Source organism: Centrocercus urophasianus, unplaced genomic scaffold (genome assembly GCF_019232065.1).
Source record: "Centrocercus urophasianus isolate 14NV4802_14NV808 unplaced genomic scaffold, USGS_Curo_1.0 seq_23, whole genome shotgun sequence".
Lineage (NCBI taxonomy): Eukaryota > Metazoa > Chordata > Aves > Galliformes > Phasianidae > Centrocercus > Centrocercus urophasianus.
Genome location: NW_024884789.1, coordinates 17,873,042 through 17,899,774, shown reverse-complemented (window position 1 = coordinate 17,899,774; position 26,733 = coordinate 17,873,042). Strand labels below are relative to the sequence as shown.

General features: G+C 46.8%; 1 protein-coding gene across 1 annotated transcript in view; it reads right to left on the bottom strand.

The window, feature by feature from the left end:
• The window catches only part of HCN4 (hyperpolarization activated cyclic nucleotide gated potassium channel 4), a 96,170-nt gene that overhangs the window by 18,436 nt on the left and 51,001 nt on the right, over nt 1-26,733 (bottom strand). The window contains exons 3-5 of the mRNA XM_042824510.1: nt 20,284-20,445; nt 11,788-12,006; nt 455-601 (exon numbers count right to left, since the gene is read on the bottom strand). Of these exons, the coding sequence (XP_042680444.1) occupies nt 455-601; nt 11,788-12,006; nt 20,284-20,445 (528 nt within the window). The remainder of the gene's footprint in view (nt 1-454; nt 602-11,787; nt 12,007-20,283; nt 20,446-26,733) is intronic.

The window sequence follows — 26,733 nt, the reverse complement described above, 5'->3', positions numbered from 1 at the left end:
GACCCTTACAGTGCCCAGGAATAAAGTACAGGAGCAACTGAAGGAGGGGGAGCTCAGCAGGATTAAGGTTCTTATGTCTGTTGTACAAACAAAAAGAGCAGAAGATTGGAGAGTCAAAAAGTGAAGGAAGGGGAGTGAAAATCATCTCCACACCCCCACCAGAATCTGCTGCAGAGATCTAACAGTACCCTTAAGGACACAAAGGGGCAGTGAGTACTGTGTGCTATATAGCCAGCCAGAGGTTAGCCAGGCTCAGGAAAGCAAGCAAAGTCTTTCCTAAAAGGATTCAAAGCACAAGGCTGTCTTATCCTCACCAACATGACCTGCCTTGTAACATGCTGCTCCTCTCCAGCATTGCCATGGGCTCAAGAGCACCACACTGAATACTCTGCAAACCATGGGGACAGGACAGCGCGCAGCTGCCAAGGACGGCAGGAATATGCACCATCCTCACCTCTCGGAGGGGCTCGCTCAGCTCTCCCAGGATGCTCTCTTCATCAAACATCTTCCCCTGGTAGCGGTGCTCATAGTAATCATGGATGCGCTGCCTCATGTCTGCAGGGAGCTTGTGGAAGGACATATACTGCTCCACTTGCTTGTACTGCACAGAGGAAAGAAGAAGAAAGGGAGTTACCAGGCCGTGTAACAAATGGCACCCACGTGGGGACAAATACATACCACGGGATTCCCATACCTGACTCTTCCACACCACTCTGGGTTGGCCAAGGCAGGTAAATCTGGTGCAGGACAGCACAATTGCCTTAACGCATGGCACGTTTGCAGACACCTTTGTTTTATTTCCCAAATAGATGCCTGATGTTTTAACCTTATCCTCAGCCAGTTACACCATGAACACAGCTCCTCATTCCCTGAATACTGTCCTCACTAACACACACAGAGGAAGATCTGGGAGCAGATGCCTGAAGGGCTGGCAAAAACAACTATCACATTTAGTAGCATGAAGCTGCACCCATGGCCTGCTTTTCCTCTCCTCTGTGTTCTCACCTGCCCACTACAAACATTTTTTCTTTCTCACTTAGAGCTGCACAGGACCAGATTTTCTTCACTTACTGCTGGATCCCTGTTGCTTCCTGCACTTACGCTATCTAACCTGCCCGTGTTTCTGCCTAAAGAATCGCATTTCCATCCTGTCGTTTAGAGGAGAATACAAGGGCACGCTGTCTGATGCCAGAGCAATGTTTGGGGATGAGTGGTGCTTTCTATCAGTAACTGACACCTCTTCAAGGGCACAGGACTGTAAATGGGACCACTTGCCCTGTAGGTGCTGCAGGGACAAGGTGTGTGTGCTGCAATGCTCGTGCCCCTTCCTCCTGGTGTGCAGTACAGAATATCACCCGTACTAATAATGCTGACAAGAGGACCACACACCCCTTTTTCCCTTTCTTCTTTCCCCCAGTAAATCTGTCCCTGAATGTCTCTTTACTGCAGCTTGTGCTGAAGTGCCTAATTACCAAACTTCTGCTCATTACAGACCTTCCCTGCACATCAGTGTCACTTAGAACTCAGTACAGTCTGTGCTGGCGCTGCCTTGCATGCTAACAACTTGATCTGCACCAGAGAGGAGAAGGAATTACTTGGAGAAGCCAAGGTAGCAGAGGGGACACTCGGGGTTTCCTGGCATTTCCAGAGCTCTTTGTCTGTAGCTTGCAGCAAAGGAGCTGGCTGTAAATATTCATGATCGCTATAGCATGATCAAAGTCAAGCGAGTCACCACCTCCCCACAGGGAGCTGAATTGGCAATGAACGCTGCACTTTATTATTTGGATTGCTGAAGTTCTGGAGAGGCAGGCAGGATGCTGTAGTGGGCTGTGCTAGGTGCTGCATAGCCTGCAGCTCATCAACAGGGGAGGCAAAATGAGTGGAAACCCTGTGTCCTGAATTGGACCCTATCTACCACACTGCAAAAGCACCACTTTTGTTGTTTTATCCAAGAGCCCCGCTGTCAGAGCACCAGGATACCTGTGAGGGTGGCCAGTGGCACAGATCCCAGCCACCAGCCCACTAGCCCTCTCCTCCCCACTCTAAGCACTTGCTATCAATCTCCAGCTGATCTTGGCTTTGTGGGAAAAATGCCCCAACAAGCACAGGTTGGATGGGAACACTCAGGACTCTCTGCTTACTCACTACTGCGTATGGATTTATTGCTTTGTAACAAAGAACAATAAACAACCGCCCTGCAAAGCCTCTAGGGCTTGTCAGATTCTCCCACACTAACTGTTCCCAGATAAGGCTCTGTGCAAAGACAGGACAGACTTACTTCACCAAAATAGAAGGTTTTCCTTCCTTCCTTCTTACGAATTAAAAATGTGCCTACGAAAGAAAACTGTGAGATAAGAATCCATAATTCTCTGTCACAGTTAAGCAGAAGGACAAGTCTCTGCTCTCCTGTCTTTGGCAGTGCTACCTCCCCTCACCCTGTGCCAGAGGGACACACAGACATCAGTGGCCTCTCTGAGTTCAAAGGGAAAGACTCATTAGGAGTTATTTAAATCTTTCTGAAGACAATCAAGTCCATTTAATTTCAAACTTATTTTAAATCTGTTTTTCCTTGAATAAGCCTTTGAGGGAGGCAATACACCACAAGGGAACCACTTAGAATCACAGAATGGCTTGGGTCGAAAAAGACCACAATGCTCATCTATTTCCAACCCCCCTGCCACGTGCAGGGCTGCCAACTACCAGACAGACCAGGCTGCCAACACCACCAAACCAGGCTGCCCAGAAACTTATATGAGTATTTTTCCTTCTAGAACCTGCAGCTTTCCCTAGCTGTCTCACCACTCCCCTCCCTCATACCACACTTCACTCACAACCCAAGGAGAACTAAATATTTTTAACGTTTTTCATGCCCTCAATCTCTGTCATGAGTCCTTCTTTCTTTGGCAGTAATAAATCACTGTCTGGAAAAGCCAGACTATTTCCTCACCCTATTTCTGAATACGAAAAAGACGCTGCTTTTGAGAAGATTTGCTTCTATCCCAACCCTGGCACAGATGCCTCTCTGAGTCCTCTTTGGTCCTCAGCCCTCACTCTGCAGAGCTTCAGAGAAATGCCATTTGCTATTCTTGCAACTGGGTTAACTCAAACACACACACTTGCACAGAATGCTCACCAACATGGGCCTACTGCAGTGAAGGTACTTGGGATGCTAGCTGCCCTTCACCCAAAGATAAAAGCACATTTCCCATACAGAGTTGCATTACTTCCAGGAATGGGCTGAAGCAGCTGTGGGATGGACTTTAATCCTGCTCCCATTCTCCACATCTGAACTTCCTGGAGGTCAAAAGAGATGCACTTGTGTAAGGAAAAGGGGAACCAAGCAGAGTAATGCATTTTCAATGAAGTGAAATATTATGATGCTCTGACAGCATTTCAAATGCTGTATGGGAATGGCAGCATACATCCTGAGACTGGATTAAGATACACGTAATCAGCCATGATGTACAGCACTGCATCTCTCTTAAGTGGATTTGTGCTTCAAAAGGGCAAAGATCAAGTGACAAGATTCACCAGATGGAGTGTTTTGATAGGACACAGTTGCATCTTTGTTTTATTTTCTCTGACATATGATTAGGAGCAAAACAGTGCTGCCATGTCAGCTCCCCAGCACTTAGTAGTCATCAAAAACTAATGAATGCTAAGTTCTGCTTTTTGTCTCTTAAGCCATTCATGCTCTCACCCTCAGGATCTGTTCTGTGACCATGAGATCTCAGTGTGATCAATGCACATTCTCATGGAGTCCAGTGACTCCAGGAGAGAGTGGTTTAAGGGAAGAAAATGGAACATTTGTAACAAATAAAATCAGGCCAAGAGTGCTGGTGCAATCTCTGCTGATTTCCCTTTGCTTGTAGCTTACTTTGTGTCAGCTTTAGAACACAACATTTTGCTTTCTCCCTGATATTTTGCCGAAGACTGTACTGGATACAAGCTAGCAGTTTATCTTGCCAACACTTCAGCTTTGGGTGCTATTGACTGCTTCCTACAGACCCAGTCTTCAGTCTGCAAGAAGCTTTATATGCGTCTTGGTTCTGAGCTCTTCGAAACACTGAGTTAATTTCTGCACTGCAGCGCTAGCTCAATTTGCTACAGGAGGATGATTTTCAAGTGCTGCATGTTACATGCTGAAATACACTGAATGCTTTTAACTCCACTGCAGTGATACCTTCAGAAATGATCTTACGTAGAATCTAGCTCTTGTTCTGTTATGAATATCACAGACACTAGCAAAGGATTTTTGGAGTCTTCCACTTTCTGTACAACATTCATTACAATGAGGAGCCTCTGTTGCTGCCTCTCCTTGCTGTTCATCAGTAGCTATTCAGGCAAGGATTAAGCTTCAGACAATCTATTTCTTGGTGGTGAGATGTCAGCAGGGTCAATTATAAGCTTGATGAAGCAGTTGTTTACTTCCTCCCATTGGATGCATTACTGCAGTGGCCACAGCACAAGCAGGGAATCCCACCATGGGTGCTGTTCAGCACACTGCAATCAGCTGTCTGTCACAGTGCTATGAGATGTGGCCCTGCTGAGCTGCAAGTGATGCAAACATCCATGAGTTTCAGGGGTCTCAGGAGATGGAATCCCAGAATTTTCAGACAGAGCTGTTTGCATTTAAATGCTGTGGCAATGCCTGTTTGCTATTACAGGTGCTCTGCCTTAAGCTTTAATCCTTTGCCTGATGGCAAGATTCTGCAATTATGAATGTACTACGTACAAACCTTACACTATGGCCATAGAAACAGCTTGTTTTCCACAACCAAGCTGGGAAAGGCCAGCATACCCTAGCATACATCTGTAGTCCAGCACAGCAGACATTTGGACATGACCATTGGATCTTTTATTCTTCAAGCACTGTGAATTCCCTATCGCAGGACATTCTAGAGATGTCAGGTCACGTTGCTGGATCCACATACTTGGAAACATGGTGGGGAAAAAGAGATCAATTTTACTTTCATCAGAAGAGAAAGACAAGAGAAATGAGGTAAAGTCTGCCAGGAGACAAAGGCTAGAGATGTAGGAAAGGGAACAGCGAGTCTGATGTGAAATCAGAATTGCCGGGAGCAGCTTTCTGCCAGGAGAGGTGGCTCAGCAGGGAGCCTGTGCTCTTCACATTGTGATGTATTTATTTATTTATTTATTTATTTCTGGTTCAAGTGCCAAAGTGAATTTCAAAACTGATAATGAAGTTTGAAATCCCACACTGGGATACAAAGAACTGCTGAGGCAAGAGCACTTTCCTTTCCGTGACAACACGCAGCGCTCGTGCGTGCACGAACATACTGCTCAGCCAGGCTGTGCTTGACACTGCTTCGAGAACAGAGCTATCTGTCTGGCTTCCACTCTCAGAAAGAATTAAGATGTCAAAATCTTAGCTACGATCACTTTATCTTTGATACAGCAGACCAAGACCAATCCTCAACATAGGACTGGTGACAGAAGGCAAAACTACAGATTTGTGTCTCCTTTTGTGAAGATGTCCTAGAAAGGCACAAAAAAGGCACCAACTTCTGCATGAGCACAGGGAGGGCACTGCCTGAACTCTGTATGTCAGCCCACTCAGCCAGCTATGCTTCTGTACGTGTGCTATTGCTTGGAAGATGGACACAATCCTGGGCACTGAACTGCCTGCTTCGTGACAACTGATCACTGCACAGGTATCTGCAGGATGTTTTACAGTGTCACTGTAAGATGTGGGTAAGCACTCTTAAGGAATAGGACGTTCATCATAAAATGTTCTTCTGTAAAAACAAACTACTTGACTCCAGTTAAGCTACAGCCATAAAGGGGGGGAAATTCCACTGCAAGATGTTTTTAGAAGAAACCATTGGGTTTTCATTCAGAAAGCATTTTTGTGCTATAATCAACCCAAGATTCTCTAATGAAAACAATTAAATAACCTTAAAACAACTGACTTAACATTGTTTGCAACAGCCTATTACTGATTTCTTATAAGCATTGCCCAAGGTGGATGCCCCATCCCTGCAGGCACTCAAGGCCAGGCTGGATGTGGCTCCGGGCAGCCTGGTCTGGTGGTTGGTGACCCTGCACACAGCAGGGGGTTGGAACTGGATGAGCACTGTGGGCCTTTTTAGCCCAGACCATTCTGTGATTCTATGAAAAAGGAGATGGATGTGGTACCTTTGGACAGCTACTTTGCTGTACTGGACACACAATCCTGAGCTGACTGGCCTACAAAGCTGCCAGAAATACCAGCCCTGATTACAGAAGAACCTACCTGGAGGCACTGCCTGAGACTCTGCACATCAGCAGCCCTTGCAGCTAGAAACAATCAATACATCACATAATTTCTAAGCCTTGTTATCTAACCCAAATGCTCTGATTCACAGTAACGTGGGACATAATAGCTCTCAGGACACCTCTGAACAGACTTGAGGTAATACACAACTCATACAGTCCTAACCGGATCAAGCAAGGCTCTCCAAACTTTTTTCCCATTAGGAAATTTGATTAAATTTTCCAGACACCCCCAATTTCTTGAGTGCTGCACGCTTCCGAGCCTCTCACATATCAACAGAAGAGTCAAGGAGTTTCACAGCCTTCCCACCATCCAAAATTGAGATGCTAGCTCAGGAAGGGAGAATTCTACATAACCACTTTGGTCCCTTCAGAACTTGGGGAATGCCACCTGAGGAATCAAAGCCAACTAGGGAATAACACTTCAAATGTTGTCCAGGCTGCTAATGAATGGGAAATCTCCCATCTGACAGCTTTGTAGGAATAGTGGCAGTCTTTACTCACTTCAGCACTAACATAGCAGCTGACACAAGTTATCTTCATAGGTCTGTGCCATGTCATCCCCAAGGTAGCACTAGCTAAGCCAGCCTTGGAGCCACAAGAATTAATATAACTTCGGTGCAGTGCTGTGCTTAGGTTAATTAGCTCTGCTTAGAGAAGGGGAGGGAGGGGAGCTAATAAGCAAGGGCATGCTGCCAGGCTAATGTGATTATACTCTATCCAGGACCTCAGCTAGGATCTCTGCACTGAACTCCTTGCACACGTTCACTTGGAGCCAGTTCAGAAAACTGCAAAGCACAACAGCCTAAAGACACACAAAAGGTGATTTCTTCAACAGTTTCAGATGCTTTGAGGAAAAGGAGAAAGAACAAAAGAGGCACACAGTAGCCCAGATCATGGCCATACCCTCCCAGCTTCTGACAAAAGCAGATGAGGGTTATGCACTGCCACGACTTAAAGCTGCACGTGGGCATTCAATAATACTTCAAAGATTTTCCTTGTGTGAATTTCTTTAAATATTCTGAAGTTCATTAAACTTGAGGCCTTTTCAGTGCCCTGTGGCAGCAGCTCTAAATTTTAATTACTTACCAGAATAAAAAAATCCTTTCTTAAACCTTCTGCCTACTAAGACCCTGTAGTGCTGGTCCGCAGGGAAGGGCAAAGACTGACTATGCCCAGGAGATGGATCCCCAGCTCCCTCTATAGCACTGAGGCACAGTAGTGCTATGGAAAGGACCTTGTGAGATCACAGGTTCAAAGGGTTCAAACCGTCCCCTAATGTGAGTCTTTCACTTCTTCCTTGACAAATACTGGTCCAACATTTGCTTTGTCCTCCAACAAAGACTGTATGTTCCACGTATTATGCTTCAGCCTGTACAATCACTATTTTTTTCCCAGTTGCCAGCATCAAAATCCTCTCTGGTGAGTTCAGGCCAATGACAGCAAGATCAGGACCAAAAACGTTGAGAGCTGGCTTGGACAGCCAGACTATGGATGAATTTGTGCAAGAAGGGCTGCGATAATGGTGACTACACAGCTGTTTCAGGCACTGAGAGATCATGAGTGCTTCTGCAGGATTCAGAAAGCACTTCTGTCTTTAATGCTGCCCCTTGCAATTGTGCTGCAGCAGGTGATTATTAAGAATAATGATACGAATATGTAAGTATCTGCCCAGTTTTAATCTGCGTTTTAAGAACAAGAACTGGATAGACTATTAGGGGAAGGGGAGCAGGGGAACGAATATGGAGAACAGAGAGCTTGGGAGAATACCAAGACAGATCTTGAGTAGAGATGAGGCTCTGGCAGGAGAGATTACAGCTTTGCTGGGCTCTGCAATGCTGACAGCAGCAATTCCTACCTATCATCAGTCATTCTTCTGCATGTACCTGAGAAGATAACGTGGGAGAGCCAAGCCTCTCTGCAGGATGCCTGTTACTGCCTGCATCCTGCTGCGATGGGAGAGTGAAGCCCAGAGCCTCTCCCTGCTTCGATCCAATGAGCATGGCTGCAGTAAGCAGCACAACCACCACTCCCAAAAGCCTCAAGGTTACAGAGCCTATTGGGGAGGATGAGTGTGCGTGTTTGTTTGTGGTGACTTGACATAAATATTAATCCAATTGAGCTTTAGGATTAGAGAAGGAAATTAACAGGGCAACCTGCACCAAGAAGGAAAATAACTTGCACATCAGCCTAGTTTGCTCATCTCCTGGGCCCAAAACACTCTCCTCTTGTGAGCCACAGTTAATGTAGATTGTGTGGCAATGTAGATCGTTTGCAGTCAATGAAAAACTTACATGCTAAGGTTTGAACTGATCCAAGAATATCTGAAAGGGGCCTCAAGCCTCTACTCTTGCTTATGGACCTCCTCTGCCATTACCCTGCACCAGCTCTGGCACTCGCTGGAATGTGCAGCAATTCAGCCTACTGATCTAGCAGAAAACAAAACTAAGCCAGAAGAGAGAAATCAGCTCAGCAGAGAAGCATGAGGAGTAGTGCACCAGAGTGAAACAGCACAGCTGGGAGTAGAGGCAGGGAGCACTGGTGAGAACAGGTGTGAGGCTTCCCATCTGCTCAGAGCTGTGAGGTTCACTTACAAAATGCTACTCTATACCAAGACGTTGGGAAATTTTTTTATCAGATGCCTTTGGGACGGACTGGTAATATTTTCTTATCATATAAATGTTAAAAAAAAAAGGACAGCAGTTAAGGGTGCAAATGTATTTTTGCACCCTAGCTCAGAGACAGGAGTCATCTCCTGAGCCTGCTCTTGTCTCTGCTGTTTGACTGCAGGCAAATCATTTAGGGCAAAACATACTCTGCAATGCAGGACAGAACTTCTAACTTTGCCACTGGGACTGGAAATAAGACAGCCATTTCAGAGTGCCAGAGCTAACGAGCTATTCTGACTCAGAGCTTTTTAGGGATGGCACAGAGCCATGAAGGCTGTGCCACTTCAGCGCCTGAGCTGGTAGGAGTGCTCTGTGCCGCACGGGACTCTCCACTTGTACTCAGGAACCTTGGCACTACACTGATTTGGAGGGTTCAACTTCTGTCTCCAATATCTTCATGGTTCCTATCAACCCGTCAATCCTATATGGCCTCCTTGCCTTGCAGAACCAGCGTGGCATGAAGTTCAGGTGTCTCCTACAGGAGGACATGGGATTTGTCCGAATGAATCTAATCAAGAGTGAAAGATGGGACCAAATCACGCCCTATTTACTGAGACGAGCCTGCAGTTGAAGCCAACAGACAGCACATGTTGTTTTATTCCCCTTCTCAGAAACCCTGTTTGTACAAGAGAAGAACAAGTTGGATTGGCAGAAAAAAAGATCAGTCTGAAACTTCACTACAAGCTCTCTCCCAAACCTTGTCTTGAAGGTTACACAAAGTAAAGTATCTAGCCATTCCCTTCTGTCCTGTTATTATCTCCATTTCTGCCACTCCTCTCCCTCCCCGCTGCCTCCCTTTGGCTACTCCTAGAACAGCTGATAAAATCTCTGCAGCCAGAGCTGCTGCTGAGGTGAGATGCAGAGCCCTGTCTGCAGCCTGAAGGTGTACTCAGCAGCAGCCTCCAAACTGCTCTGTGCTTCTCCCAGTCGACCCTGCCAACTTGTTGAGATTCTTTGCTTATAATATGCTTCAACAGCCACGTTGTCCCATGAGGACTGAACTAAATTGAGTTGCAGGGCTGCAAATCACGAAGCGGCCTCATTTTAATCATGGCTATTCAAGTGCTAAGGAATGCAGAAAGTAAATACATATTTGTTTTTAGACCATCATTTGTCCCATTTGCAAGAGGAAATTGAATGTACTCAGTCCCCGAGGCTTTGTTCTTAAGAGAATACCTTGCAAAATGAACCTGCTATAAACCACTACACATGAAATATATCCTTTGTTAAACCCTCTATCCACTGCTTTTGTCAAAAAGCTCCTCTCCCGAATCTATTAACCCTCTTATTCACATCTCCACAATCTAATCAGGCTTTATTTAACATTTCACACTTCTGCCACCCCAGCTGCAGTCCCCGCTGGCTTTCTGGTGACTGGTTTCCCTGAGCACTGACTAGAATCAAACATCTACGGACGAGTTCTGCCCTTGTCTCCAGACCTGGCTGGGGAAAAAATTGCAGTGCGTCGTCCTGCAGGTGTAAACTTGGCTGCAGCTCGGTTGACCAGGTGGCTGGATTTGCAAATCAGTCCTTGACTTCTATGCTACTTCAAACAAATTTGAATAAATACTCTGCACACACAGATTTTGATCAGCTTGCATTCCTAGTGCTGCAGTGTCCTTCTCTTTGGCATGCCTTCCTCTCAATTAGCCTTAGTCCAGCCAATCTGGAACACAGAAGCAAGAAGTAACCCAGTCCTCCACACATCTTCAAATGGACCTTCTGTTTTAGCTCTAGCTGTGGTTTCAGATATTCCCTATCCTCACAGCATGATTCAGCCTCTGGACTTTGCTTTCAGTCTCTGCTCTACTGCAAGGTCCTCCTGCAGCCCAGCACTGTAATCCCAGTGTCTCAAACTTGTTCTAGCCCATCTTGCCATCCTTTCTCTCACCTCCTTCCAAGCAACAGCTTCAAACTCACCCTTCTTAAGCCAGTGCATGCCAGCCATACTTCACATGATCGAACAATAGCTACCTAGTTTAATCAACAAGAAGCAATGTCAGAATAGGACTAGCACCTCATTCTTCCTCTTCTTAAGTCTTCAGACCAAATGTACCCGTGTAACCCTGACCACAACACCCTTGAGCCCTCCAAGCCCTTACTCTTAGTTACACACAATCATTTTTAACAAGTTCTCCTGTTTTGTGGAGGTGCTGGTTCAGCCAGAACTTGAGGCAGAAGCCCTGCTCACCTGTGTCCTAGAAGGAAAAGTATCACTGCACCACCTGCTGAATCATGGTGAGTGACCCTGTGTGCTCCATAACACCTTACAAACTCACAGCATCACCTTAAACCCACCACCAGGAGCTACTGCTAATTGCAATGGTAATCTGATCAGTGGTGACATTTCTGTCTGTGTCCTACATTATGCAACTCAACAACTGCAATTAATTCCACAGGTACCTGGGGAACCTACCTGGCGCTTCTGAGCTCTGAGCCCTGCTTTGGGTTTGTTACGTAGTTTCACTCATGAGCACTGATGTGATTAATGTGGATACTTTTAATGGAAGTGCTTGCTACACAAATGCTGTACATTCTGAACATTTAGTCAGGATTTCAGAGAGTGACTCAATTTTAGATACCACTGACATTGATAATCTAAAACAGCCAGAGACAAAAAGAATCCCCCACTTGCCCTACTGTTATTCATGCAATCTTGCATCCACTTCCTTCTGAGGTTCTGTTGGGTAAACAAACAGTTATGAGATACCAACAAACTACAGTAGTGACAAAGGCACTGCACTCCCGGCCTCTCACGTGGGTCACTCATAGCCCTGATCTCCTCCAGACGATGCGTAAACCACCCCTAGGTGACATAAGGGTTGCAAAGCCCAGTCCTTACCTTCTCCTGGTACTGACGCCGTGAGGAGTCCAGAGACTGGATTAGGGCTGTGGCATGGCCGATGAACATGGCATAGCAGGTGGCACCGACAATCATGCTCAGCATAGTGAGCCATACATCAGACATGCCAACGGGTGCCTGCTGCCCATACCCAATGCAGAGCATGTGACTCATTGCCTTGAACAGCGCATAGGAATACTGCTTCCCCCAGGAGTCATTCTGAAGAGACAGATAGACAGACAAAGCTTTAGCAGTGGGACAAGACATTCACTGAGATGAACACATTTCAGAAAACGATACCTAACGTTAGACTCAAAGTCCATATTCAAAGCACCTCTATGTTTTAAACAAACGATGTGATGGCTTAGAAGTGTTGGGCACACTGGATATACGTACAAACCCTACATTTAGTCATCTGACAGTAGCTGACTTTGGTCAGGGTTTTTACAGATTCCATGCATTCTTTCCAGCACAGCTTTCAGAAAGAAATCCTGACTGATGCTTTCCTAACCTGGGATACACTGAGATGATGCATAGCAATGTGTTCAAAATGACCCACGTGTGGGAAAAGGGACTGATGCAAATGGTCACTGCACTGAGAAATGGATTTTTCAAAGAACTGCTAGAAGAGAGCCTGAGCAAGCCTTCCAGCAGTGAGGTCTTAAAGCAAGAAAAATCATTTACTCCCCATGTCTGGGTCTCTGGTCATTACCTGAAGAGAGGGGAGGGCAGAAAATTAAGATGATAATGGCAGAGAGTTCTTTGCAGGGTCAAACTGGGCCTCTTCAGGGAGCTGAACAAACTAGAAAAGGCTTCATTTGAGAGATGAAATAAACCACAGTGAGAAGCCAGCTGAAGTCAATGGCTTCCTTCAGACATGCTGTGCTCTCCCACCACAATGAACAGCAGAAGCACCTCAGTGATTACATCATGCAAAAGGGAAAAAAACAGAACATAAGTTTCAGGACTACTCTGATTAGTTTGAGCTCATGGAACAGCAAAGGTACATTCACTATCTTGTGGGTATTCTATGCTAGCAAGTCCTTGCCACAAAACCTTGTAAAGTAAATGCAACTGTCATCACACACTGCTATTACAAGATGTGTGAAAAAATATCACTGCTACAGTGATATTCATCGCAGCACATAATCTGTACATTCATCAGTCTTCTTCCTGTTCCTAGGAAGGTGCTGGATATACACTTGGATATAGCAGTGCAGATACATACAGCACAGCAACTCAGAAGGTCGTTGTGCAGAAGACCTGGTTTGGGGCTCATCAGATAGGTGAGCAATACTTCTGTGAACTCCATTCAGAGAGACACAGCAGGCTCAGCATGGTGACCTGCAATGCGGGAAGCCCTGGAGTTTACTGGATGCCTCCCTGGAGGGATCTTATCACAATCCGGTGGATGGCTGATGACCTGTCTACAAAAACCAGCTCTCTGGGTGTCACTAATGTTGATGGAAATTTTTCAGTAAGCTGACAAGTAGTAAACAGAACCAAAGAGCACTGTTAATGTTTGTGAGCTGTGGCAAAGAGCTGGAACCTCTGGTCGGTGTTAATGCTTGTGTGGGAGATAAGCACGTGGACGAAGACAGGAGACAGTGTTACCTTAGCCATATCCAGTTACATTATGCAAGCGGGCCTGATTCACACTGCAACAAGAAGGGCAAAGCAACAGAAGTGACAGCAAAGCGGACACAGAAGCAGCAGCACATCCAGTGTCCCAGGGGGGACGGCTCCCTACTGGCGCCAGCCTGTCTGGGCTCACCTCCCTAACAAAGCAGGAGCCAGCTCACCTCCTGCACTGGAAAAATCTCCCCCTGAGCCCACAGAAAAGATAACGTGGCCTTTGGGTCTCTATTCCTGGGACTGCAGATGGCCTGCCCCTGTGTGTGAGAAAAGCTGCAGCCCAAAGGGGGAGTCAGCTACAGGAGAAGGCAAAGAACACCGGTACTCTGATGCCTACACAGGGCTGAATGCAGCTCCCTGAGAGAAGCCTGACAAGGCAAGCAGAAGAGTCAGTCCCAGCACCAAACACAAACTGAGAAAAGCAGCAATCCACGACACAGTGGTTAAGCATGCCTCAGCCTGCCTTTCTATTACAGAGCCAATAGCTAAGTCTGGCAGACAGAGGTGTGTACTTGGCTTGATGGAGAGGAGTGTGATTTCTTCTCCTCTTGCCCTCTCAGGCCAGTTCTACTTCTTAGCCAGAAGGTTCTCAAAACAAATACCTTTCCCATGGTACCGTGGAAATGCTGCTGCCTTCTGAGTTCAGTGTGGCAGTAGTTTAACAGGGCAGCACATCTCTGTAACAGAATTGAGGGCAGGGAGAAAAAGAAACGCTGAAATTCCAAAGGGAATCTGGGAAGACAGAAAAAGATCAGCTGAGCTGGTTGCTCAGACATCAGGAACCTGGCTGCCAGGGTTTTTCATGACTGTGAATGATCAAAGAGCAGAGTCTGGGCATCAGTCAGGTTCAAGTTCTGAGAGTCATTCTAGCAACTTGCTGTTCAGGAGCAGGCAAGTCACTAAACCACCCTGGATTTGGTTCCCGCCTGTGTAAGCAGGAGCCAACAGTTCCCAATAAACTTTTGGGTGTGGGAGGCTTGCAATGTAGAAATTAGTCATCCAAACCCATGATGTCCAATACCAACAAGCCCCAGCAGCCATCAGAAACACTTCCAGCTCCCTGAGAACTCTGTAGTTATGAGCAATGACCTCAGTTTCCATCAGCATCATGGCTCCCTGTGAGGACAGCCTGCTTTGTGCCAGGCTGAGTAATGACAGGCTGAGGGGCGAGAACTGGAGAAAACACAGGGTGCTTACAATGGTCCTGAGCAGCTTGGCCTGCCGGGAGGAGAGATCAAGGACTGCTAAAACGGAGGCAATTCCATGAAAGAAGAACCTTCCAAGGCAATTATCTTTAGGACACAACCTCTAAGCATCTGTAAGGAGCACTGGATCCTCACAGCACAGTCTTTGAGATTACTCTTTCCTTAGAAGTCTGAGTATATCTTTATTTTTCAAACCTACTCTACACCCTTTCGTTTCCCACAGAATAAACAGGCAGGCCAAGAATGCAATACAGAGAAGCAGCATTGGTTCCAAATGTGGTCACAAGCTTATCAACATCACAGTGCCCTGTACTGATACAGCTTGCCCCTATACCAAACCAGCCCCTGTAGTAGAGGACTATACTACAAATACACCCTAGTGGCTAAAATGATCCATTAAGGTAGATAAATGAGGCCCTCAAACTGCAGAAAGAACATGGCTCCTCCTTAACCAAATCTCAAAGCAAGCTAAAATGGAGCTATAGATCTGTGCTTGAACATCGTCAAGAGGGATGTTATCTCCAGCGCACGCCAGGCACTGTGAGCATTTGCAAATGGGAGTTAAAATTGCTTTGAAGTGGTTTCTCAAACTAGCTCGTTTTTAACACCCACACTGGCAGGACTATAAGGGTTTCTTCGGGATTAAGTGTCTGGACTTCAATGCCTCTGCTCGTATCTCCACTCTTGAATACTTGGAAGCACACTGCTGAAACTCTTCAAAGGCAGCACTGGAATCAGCAGTACCTTAGAGAAGCACCTAAAGAAACAGGACAAGGTCTCATAGGATTTTGCTTGATCAGAGGAACATGTGAGTGCATCTGGCTGAACCCCCACCAGACAGGACTAAGGAGAGCAGCAGAAAACCTGGAAAGTACTGGTAAATTCTTGGTGTGGAGGCACAATCCATGGGCACACCATTATGCCTGCCATATACACCGCTACCATTTCTGAGTTTTAAGAGCCTGTCTGTAGTGAAAGAGTATTTTACTCAGCAACCAACCCCCTTCCATATATAATCCTAGTCAGATGAGCTGCAGTTTACAGGCAGTTCAGACCTGAGACCATCAGCCCAGACAAACAGGGCTCGAGTACACTTTGTGAACTCCCACATTTGGCTCAGCAATGATCTTACGTGCCCTCAGAGCAAACTCTGTGTTTGCTGCTGCACGCCATTTGTGCTGTGCTGCAGAATGAAGGCCTCTGAGCATCACTGCCCTCCCCTGGACAGCACCACAACTGCTAGGCAGGGAAAACACCTTCAGATGGGGTTTAGAGGACAGCAGCAGTGGGACCAGAAATGAAGATGATGGGACAGACTTCATATTGGATAGCACCTGCCTGTTCTGGGCTTATTTCCAGGGTGAGCTTTTGCATGGCCTTCACTTTATAGAAGATTTTCTCAGGACTTTGAGTGCACCAGAAAATCTTCATTGCCCCAGGTCTCTGTGGGATCCCCTTTCATGACCCCAGTGTTCTCCACCCAGTCACCCAGTCCTTGTCTGAGCCTTGTCAGGGCTGTACGCCTGCCCAGCCCCAAACCCTAGCAGGCCTTGAATTTTGCTGTAGCCTCTGGTCCCTTATCTTGCTGCTCCTAACTGGACTCTGTGGATGGATGCTGGACGTTATGGTTATCACCCTGCCTTTTCTGGAATAGTCAATGGACCCTTTAATCACCAATTCTGCTCTGCCTACCCTCTTTAGGTCCAGCTGCTCAGGGCACTGTGCTGGAGTCACCCTTGCTTCCTGGCTCGTACACTATCGTGGAGCAGCCCTACCCTTGCAGCTGCTCCCTGACAGATTCTATAAAACATGAACAGCTACTGCACAGCTTCATAAGCCTACCGAGTGAGAGTGTGAGGGAGCTGCTGGACCTGAGGCTTGGAGAGAGTTGGGAATCACCCAGAAGATCATGCCAGACCGTTCTGTCTTCCGCCCTACATGCTGCACCAGCTTCTCTTCCTACTTTCCATCAGCAACACCAAAAAATGTGTCATGGGTTGGAGGTGCAGAACATTTTCTGAACATGAGCCAGCAGTGCGCTCTGGCAGCTCGAAAGGCAAATGGGATCCTGGGCTCCATCAGGAGAGGGGTGGTCAGCAGGGACAGGGAGGTGATTGTCCCTCTCTACTCGGCTCTTGTGAGGCCCCATCTGGAGTACTGTGTCCAGGTGTGGAGCCCTCAGTACAAGAAAGACATTGAGATTTTGGAAAGGGTCCAGAGGAGGGCGACTAAGATGATCAGGGGGCTGGAGCACCTCCCCTATGAGGACAGGCTGAGGGAGTTGGGCTTGTTCAGCCTGGAGAAGAGAAGGCTGCGGGGTGACCTCATTGCAGCCTATCAATACCTGAAGGGAACCTACACCCACGAGGGGAGTAAACTCTTCAAAAGGGCTGACAACAGCAGGACTAGGGGAAATGGATCGAAGTTGAAGGAGGGAAGATTTAGGTTGGATGTTAGGGGGAAGTTCTATACAAGGAGAGTGGTTAGGCCCTGGAACGGGCTGCCCAGGGAGGTTGTGGATGCCCCGTCCTTGGATGTGTTTAAGGCCAGGTTGGACAGGGTCCTGGGCAACCTGATCTGAATGTGTGTGTTTGGTGGCCCTGCTAGGCGGGGGGGTTGGAGCTACGTGATCCTTGAGGTCCCTTCCAACCCGGGTGATTCTGTGATTCTGTGATTCTGTGATTCTGGTATGCTCAAAGGGGGAGCTACTCTCCTTCTCGTAGAAGGGAAGATGATTAGTATTTCCTATGCAAGGTCGCCGCATTTGACATGGGGATATTTGCCTTCCCTGCTGAGTTTATCAGTTCAGCACAACACCCAGGAGAGCAAGCCACGTGTTTCCAGCAGCTTTCAGGTCTCAGCAGAGCTCAGATTTCTCCGACGAGGAGCTGCCAGGCAAGGGTCATCGTGGGGAGATGCTGCTGCCTGCACATATGCCTCCCTGGAGCTGACTCACAAGCGTTTCCCTTTTTAATAAAGTGCCCTGTAGGGAAGCTAGCACCAAAGCCCCTGAGATTGGGGCTGAGCAAGTAATACCAAAAACATCCATCCCTGCCATTTCAGAGACAGTTCAGAAAGAAGAAAAAGATAGTCATTCCTACAATTGCTGAAGATGAAGGATGGAATGCAGAGAAAATAACAAGATGAACCGGACCCAGGGATTTATCGAGCCCCTGATATGATTTTGGCAACATCAGATGCTTCACAGATCCCCTGGAAGAGGATCAAACCTTTAGAAAGCAGATGGGAGGTGATGAATCTTCTTTTCCCACTGCATCGGAGTCAGAGCTGTTTTATGGACTGCCAAGCAGCTAGGTGGGAAACTGGCGAGGGAGTTAGGAGGAGAAAGCCCACAAAGCATTTGGCATCTCTTGTTCACCTCCCCTCAGATGCAGCAGCTTCACAACTCATTTTTTTTAACCTACAGTGGTAAGCTGTTTGGTTCTTGCATGCAATCATGGCAGTTGTGCACCAAGAATACTTCTCCCCTCACAGCTGTGACCAGGTCAGAACTAAAAGACCCCAAATCCAACTTACCAACTGGCACCAACAGAAGCCATGCTGACTTCCCACCTGCGCCCATCACATCTCACACAAAGCCATTCTGCAAACCAATACCCCTGCACCAAAGCCTGAGGACAGCCCTGGTTTATTGCTGTTTATTGCTGTTTCCTGACTCTCCCATTATTTCACAATAGACTATATGGAAATTGTTGCACTAATTACGCCGTCCACTTCCATCTCTAGTCAAGAGGCCACCACTGACACATTTGGAAGTCTTCTCAGGAGATAAGAGAACAGAACTTTATTGTGAGAAGAAACTCTCTGATTCCATATATTCTTTTTTAAAACGTTCATAAGTTATTTTGGGGCTGGCATTTTCCAGAACAACTTTGGAATAGAAGCCACCTAAATGATAGGTGGAACGCATAACCATCTCTCCAGTTCTTCATCCCATTTTCCTGAGATTCCGTTTCTGAGACAGTCACTGAGATCATCACTTTTTTCACTTTTATGAAGTGAAAAAAATTAAGGTGACTTAACGGCAGACGAGAAGCTCAGGAAAAAAAAAATAAATCACACAAGGCAAATTTAATTCCCAGCTTCACAGGATGGGAAGACAAGTACTGCAGCACAAGTACTTGCCTGGCATAGTCCTGCTCTGAATAGAAAGTTTCTATCCTGCCTCCTGGAGATTCTGCTGAGCACTCTGCATCCTTCCCCCTCTGTCCTCAGACTTGCAGCTAAGAAAGGTGCACAGGCTAAGCAGTAAGAATATGAGGTGGTAATCCTTTGTTGTGGTTGTCACCCAGGCTTTCAATGCACAAAAACATATGCTCAATGATCATTTGGTTAGCAAGCAGTTTTTCAGCCAGAAGACCGGACCAAGTAAGTGGAAAGAGGAGGAATTATTAGGGTCTAGTACACAAGAAATAAGGAAACATGGCTCAAATCTGCTGCTCCAAAACTGTTGTGCAAGGACTCCACGGCCAAGTCACTTCATCTGATGGGGATGATTTGTCTGCAGCTCTCCAGGACAAGGAGCTGTATGTCCTTTTGAACCCAAATAGCACAAGCACACTGGGGCCCTGATCTTTCATTGCTCCTGTCATATAAATAATAAAAAAGCAGCACAGGGAAGACAGGGCAGCTGCTGCATGGGTTGTTCTTCTGATGCAGATAAATAAAGGGCTGTAGTCTCCAGAACTGTCAGTCTGACACCTTTCAACAGCAGGAAACAAACGATTATTGCAGAGGGAAGAAATACACAAACAAACACCCCAAACAGAGGACTTCTGACAGCTGCTCACTCATCTCAGGCAGGGGCAGCATGGGCCCACAGCTCTGCATGTGGAAGCCATGGAAGCTGGCAGTTCTTTTATACATTTTGCATTGGTTCTGTTCTGCCCAAGTGCCTGATATTATTATTATTATTTTTTTAAAGAAGAAATTGGCTGGGGGAATCTAGAGGTTAAGAGCTGCAGTAAGAGGCAATTTTTTAGGCTTTGTCAGTTTTTGCTGCTAAATCAACTGGACATTGTCCCTTTGAATAAAAGATCCTGAATTCTCAGTGAGATGGCTGAAAAGTACCATGAAATCCCTGCGCACGTACCATATGGTATAAATCTCCCTCACAGCAACAGTGCACAGCTTGGGACCTCACTGGGAAGTCTGGCCATTGTTCCTACAAGGGGAGGCCGAACCGTGGCATGGCAGTCTGCTTCAGCCCACTTCATTGCAATACTGATCACACTCATCCTTCAAGTGGATATGGAGCAGCTGGCTGAGCAGTTTCCTTGAGGCCAGCCATGGGAATTAGCACCTTATGGATCAGACCCAGCCAGGGCTCCAGGACCCCCATTTGGCTCAATATGCCCAGATCTCAGTGGAAAGACACCTTAACTCTTGCTCTTTGCTGTCTCCTGCCAGGAGGGGGAGCCTGGCTCTTGCCTTCTACTGCAGGGGCTCTGTTGCCTGGTTTCTACTCTGCAGTCCTGTTGTTGAAATTGCCCCCAGGGAGTCCCCTCGCCCAAAGTGGCTTTACCAGTGCCTGCTGGATAGCGGAGAAAGGCTCTAAAAGGATGCAGCAGAAGATGGGGAACTGAAAGGTGATGCTGTGAGCAGTGGCTTGGGGATACAAGGGGCAAGCACTTACCACCATGCGGTTGAGGGATACCCAGCAATCATCAGGGAAGTCCTGCAGCATAGGCACGAGGAACTGGAGGCAGCCATCCCAGTGACACAGCAGCAGCATCATCCCAATCAGGTTCACAATCCGCACAACTGCACTGGCCAGATCGTAGGTCATGTGGAAGATCTGCACGGACAACCAGGAGCAGATTAGATGGCAGCTCCCCAACCAACCCAGCAAAATTAGATGCAGTATCAGGGTCAAGAGCCTTGCTAACGTAACAGGAAAGGCTGCATCAGCCTAGCTCAGGTCAGTCACTGTATGTGAGCAGAACCAGCTGAAAAACAGATTAAAAACCAAAATACAAAACTGTATTCACTCACCCCTCTTGCCCTTTGATTTCTGCCTTCAATTTACATTGAAGGCTCCATAACTCCTCTTACAGAAGATATTGGTTGCAAATATTTCCAGAACATCGGCCACGCCTCAGAAATAAACTCCATCATAACATCTTTTTAACCGCAGTGACCTTCTTTGATTTCTGCTCCTGCTGAATACATGTGATGCACTGACCAATGGCAGAAGTTATCTTTTTACTGGATGTTCGATGCAGTCTCTGGAAGCATCAAATGTAGGAAAGAATGGCCCTCAACTCGGCAGAGGCTCCTAGAAGAGGTTGCGATGCAACTTTTTTTTTGTACCAGCTGCTGCATCACTTCAGTGTGACATGAAGGAAAGGAAATGGTGCTTACATGAAGCAGAAGAAAAAGAAAAAATGCCAGAGCTATTAGGCAGCTCTTAGCAAGGACACTCAGAAACCTGATGAAAAGGAATGGCAACCAGAGCTCTGCAGCTAGCTCTCTAGTGCCAAGGCTGTTGACAGCCCTCTTGTCCATAGTACTAGTCAGAAGCAGGACACACTGTGGAAACTGGGTGTTCCATCACCGAAGTCACGTTTGCAGTCAGGAATTACTTGATGGATTACTATTTTGGGGGACGTGTACTGTGGAGACATTGTAAGTGCTTGGCTCCTTTATGCCCAGCTTTGTGATGGCAGCTAGACACACTGGGCATGCCAGCAAGTTCTGTTCTATGCTACATATCTGCCCAGGTTTGGCTTCTCTTACCTTCCAATATGTCACAGTGAGAAAGGAGAGCTTGGTTCTGGAGAGCACGGTCACCCTATGTGACTCAGCACAGAGGCCACTTTTGGTCTCTCTTCCCATTAACACAGTTGATGAAGGGAGCATCTGGATGCAGCCTTGAGGTTCCGGTCAAAAACTCAATGCAGGACAGGCTTTGCCCCATCTGCAGCACCCAGAGCAGATCAACACAGCCATGGACTCAATGTAGCTGCTCTGAGCTGCAGAATCTGATGATTAATGCATGCCTCTACAGGAGAGAGCATCCCCTCCAGTGAAAATGGATTGCAGGGACACACAAAGAAGACAGCTCGATCACCCACCACGAGGCAAATGCTCTCACTTCAACATCACCCTGAAAACAGAGACCCCAACACACCTGACATTCTCTCCCATGTGGCAAATCAAAGAAGGATGGAGGCCTGACAGCCACATTCCATGGCTTCCTGCCCTAGAGCTCTGCCTGGAGAAATGGTAATCACTGCTCCCCTCACACAGCAATGCTGCTGCTGCTGCTGGAGGAATGAAATATGTGGACAGCTGTGTGTGAATGAAGCAGACAGACTCACGGCTGTCAGCTGGGTCATCTCCAGAGACCTCCCCATGGTTTGAAAGCACACGCAGCCTGGCTGCTTTGCATCTTAGCCTGCAATCTGGTAACACAGTGTCTTAGTTGGATTTAATAGAAGGAAACAAAAAGCAGAGGAATGTGGGGAATAAACACAACTACTGCAAACCAGATGAGGCTGCACAGCCCAGCCCCATTGCCACGTCTCCATCCTTACCTAAACCAGTGACCAAAACTGCAGGGAGAAGCGTGCCAGCACTTCCTGAGAGCTGAACAACTCCAGAGCCCCTGTGCAGAAAGGTGGCCACATTCAGTGGGTGGCTCAGCTGCTGAGAATCCCCTCCGCAGGGGAAAGTGATTACCAAGAGGCTGCCCGTGCATCAGGGAAGTATCTGAAGTGGGTGATCTGGCCACAGGCAGCTATGTGCCTGCATGGCTAGCTGTAACCACGTAACTGCTTGCTGCTCTTAACCGAGTGGTCTCTGCAGCTACTCCCAGCAGTACCTGCCACTCTTGCCAATATCAGGGCCTGGCCTCTGCTCCTACAGTGAATCAGTTCAAGCAGCTAAGAAGGCAAAAAGCTGGTGTTATGAAGGAATGCTTATCAGTTTAGCTCCCTAAATTGGCTCATTGCTCTGTTGTCAGAGCTAGCTGTTCAATTTCAATGCTTGTTTCCACACCAGACATTAACACTCCTCTACCTAATCAAGATGCCATGAAGTTGTATGCATTAGAAGCTGATGTGCTCAATCCTGACCAGGAGGGAGCCACAGAAGAATGCTGGGAACCAGAATGATGAATGCTGTGGATAACAGCTTCTAAACCCCATTATCTCCACTGCATCCAAGGTGCAGCTGGAGTCCACAGTGTCCCTTAGCATGAGAAAGGCCATTCTAATGATATTTCTGAGCTGAAAAGAAGAAAATATCCAAAATCCAGCATGAAAGGCTGTTCTAAGAAATCCGACTCTCAGTGCTGACTCAATAGGTCAGTATGAAAGCTGAACACATAATTCATAAAAAATAATTTTTACTGGTTTCACCTTTTTTTTTTTTCCCCAATCACAGAAACAATCATTCTCACTTAGATAACCCAAGGTGAATCCAGCCTATTTGAGTGACAGCCACGGGCTAGGCTTATAATGAAGCCAGAGCAGCAGTTTGCAGATGGATTGCCCAGCAGATCTTATGCATTATCAGGGTTTTACTGTGCCAGCGTCCTCTCCTCTCCCATCTATGCACAGTTTTCAATGATTTCCAACACTCCCATAGCCCAGGGAACTCCAGCCAGGGACAAGGAGAGACCCTATCAGGTTTAGGAAGTGCCTTTCTCCCTTTACTATATTATAAGTAGTGAAATGGATGCTATAGAGGAAACATAGATGGAAATGGAGCTTATTCTATGCTTGGGATGTATTCTGGTCAGGCTAGGGCAGCAAGCCTTTATTCTACTGCATCAACAAAGGTGCTTAGCTTCTGCCATGTGGTCCTGCTGCCTCCTCTCAAACACTAAAGGGTGAACTCAGCTCACCTGCTGTGGGACTGGAGATTGAAACACACCTCCTGAAGGCAAGATACCTGGCTTGCAGCACTTGTGGACCTGAGAAGGAAGCAGTGCACCTCAGAAGTCCTGCTTCTCTCTGCTACCTGTAAAGTGAGCTGGCTAATGAACTCCAGCTGTAAACGTCTGAACCACGGGTGACACAAATCCCATTTCAAATGTCAGTCACAGGAGCTACCAGCTCATTCCTACTCCTTGAAATAGATTTGCATTCACCTGCAAGAGAAAAATAGGAAGCACTCGTCCTACATCATATAGGAATAACTGTGCAGGAGTAGAATGAACACCTTTCCACTGAGAAGTTCCTGCTGTAAATAGATCCCCATACAGCAGGGAATACTAAATCCAGGAATGTGCTGCAAAGGGTCTCAGCCAGGGCTGCAGTGCAATCTATAAGCAATCTACAGCTCACCAGGGAGAGATGGGAGAAACATTCTAGAACGGTTGAACCAGAAGCAAAGGAACATGAGTGGTAATTGGTACTTCTCTGCTTTTCCTCATTAACACTCAGGGCTTTATTGTCCTGTCATATCATAACCCCAGCTGGGTCCCAGGGCATCACACTTCCTTCCCTGGAACTGCTGGTGCTTTCCAGCTTTCAGCTGTTTGTGATTTGGAAAAAGAGGGTGAGGAGGAGGAGAAGGAGGAGGAGGAAGCACGGATTCAAGTTTAGAAGCACCTGCTTCCAAGGGCTTTTTCTGATAGAGCCAATAGTTCTGTTATTGGTTATCCAAAACAAACAGAATCTCTGCTATAAAGGTGGCTTTGTGCCTCTGGCCCAAGGGCTCCTTGCAGCACTTGCTAAAAGGACAGCTTGGGAAAAGTGGAAGGACCAAAATCTTTCCTCAACAAAATCATCTCTAGGCTCCATCATGAAAATCCAGCTTATACTGTACAAGCAACCTATCAGCATCCTAAGAGTATGAATCTGAAATCCTGTCAGCCCCAAATAAATGTGCAGCATTCCTCACTTGGCTCTGTAATGCAATGCGATTCCTCTGTCCTGAACATTTGAGCTGGAAGAAATCAAAGACACCTCAGAGAGATGGGAATCTGGCTCTAGCAGTGACAGAAGGGCATTGAGTCAAGTCGAAGTTGTACATTTGATCGTTGCATGTTGGCATATAACTCACTGTGGCTATCCAAACCAACAGTCAATAGAATTTCTTAGTTCCCTGAAAGCAACATTGCATCAGTGTGCCTGTCTGTTTCAGGTCTGCAGCTGCAGGTCCCTGTTGGCTCTGCACGTACTGGAGATGCTGTGTGTGAAACAAAAGGGTTTTCCTGTGGGCCTGGGGACTGCCATACAGAGGTGTAGCAATGATTCTGTTCAGAGCCAGCGTGGCTGAGCTGGAGCTAGACACCCTGCCAGACACAGCTAGCAGCAGGCATCGTCACTCAGCTGAATGCTGGCTCTGCACAGAGCTGCCTTGCATCCACCAGGCTTACAAACAGATTCTGCGCCACAGGAGAGCAGTGAAACTGCTTGTTACCTTTCACTACCTCTACAGGCAATATAGCAGGATTTCTGTAGCACTGCATCCAAACTAAGAAAGCCTGCTGGTCCCAAGCCAGTTCTGGTGTCTGCAGCCACACCACAGATAATGCAAACTGTGATAAATCCCCTGTGGGTAATCAAGTACCTGTGACAGTGCTCCACCTTCATGGAAAGCAAAGAACCTACACTTTAATTTATGGCTTAAAAATCAAAAGACCTTAAAAAATCTCAAAAGAGAACTAAAACAGTATCATCTACTATTCTGAGTACGCTAGGGGGCAGAGTTAAGGTTGTTCTGTTATGAGGAAATACGCATTTCCACTCACACTAAGACTCCTTGTGGACTCTACAGAAGCAAGTTGAGATGTCTTTTATTCTTCTTTCCTGTGCTTGACTTTTGTATGTAACAGAGGTGAAGATGCATTTTCCTCGTAGAGGCTCTGAAGAGGTTTTGGGGAGCTGGATATGCAGTTCCACCCTGGAGGGCTGGAGGAAGGAGAGAGCCAAACAACTTGCAGTGTGCACACAAAGCACTGCACGCATTGGAGCACTGAAGCACAGAAGCCATGGGCACACGAAGGGCCAAAACCCTGAGAGTTCTGATACTGCTAAACATGTGTGAGAAACCAGAGCTGAGAGAGAGAGCAGCTCCTCAAGAAATTCAACCATTGGGAAACACCATGTTTCAGCAAAGGAACACAAAAGACCTCAGCTTCTGATGAGGAGAAATGCATCATCATCCCTTTTACTTGCTCTTTCCTATCCCTCTCCAACTATTTTGCTCTTCCAGTGATGCCACATTTAAGCTGTGCCAGAACATAAGCTAATTTTAATGCGAAAGGCTTGTTGTCTTGAGTAACAAGACAGGCCATACGTTTTGTTCTGAGTGATGAATAAAAGAAATGCTGTTTGTGCTATATAAAGACAAACCTTGAATATCTGAGGCAACTGTTGCACAGCCTGGACTGCTGACTGCTAAAAGTAGGCCTGGGAAGAGGGGAAAATTAAGTAAGGGAATGCAATTGGCCTTATTTACACTATCAGAGCATAGTGAGAAGCAGAAGTCCCATACAAAGGATCACCTTTGGGTCAGACTGCTTTGGGCTGTGCAGATCACACTGTGTTTGGCATAACAGCACAACAGCATGAGAAGGAGAGAGCTTTAGGATCCAGATTGCATTGGGATGAGGCGGAAAGCACCAGGCAGCACAGAGCAGATGGACTGGAGATGGGAAATCATCTGTGGTGCACAGCTACATCTGCAAGCAGCGTGCAGACTCAGGGATGAGCCTGACAGTTTGAGGTGGTGCGGGATTTGGTTTTGCCTGCTTTTTGCTGTGCCAGCAGGGAAAACTATAGCCAGAAGATCAAGTTTTAGATGAAGGCAAGAGTTTGAGGTTGATTCTCTTTTTATGCTTGCTCTGCACCAAATGACATAAGCAATGTCAGTGGAGATGCTGATGCTGCCTTGAGTCAGTGTGAGAGGAGAACCGGGCCCATGATTCATTAGGTTTAATGCTCAGAAGGGTGCCTGTCACAGGGCTGCCTGGAACAGCAGCGAGTTTGAGGGGAGTGCACTGAGTGCCAGGTGTTAGGAGAGATATCCAAGTCGATTTTACACTTTAAATAATAATCCTTTGTGCTGCTGAGGTAGTTTTCATTTGAAGGTCTCAAGGCGCCCAGCTGACATTAACCTAGCATGCTTC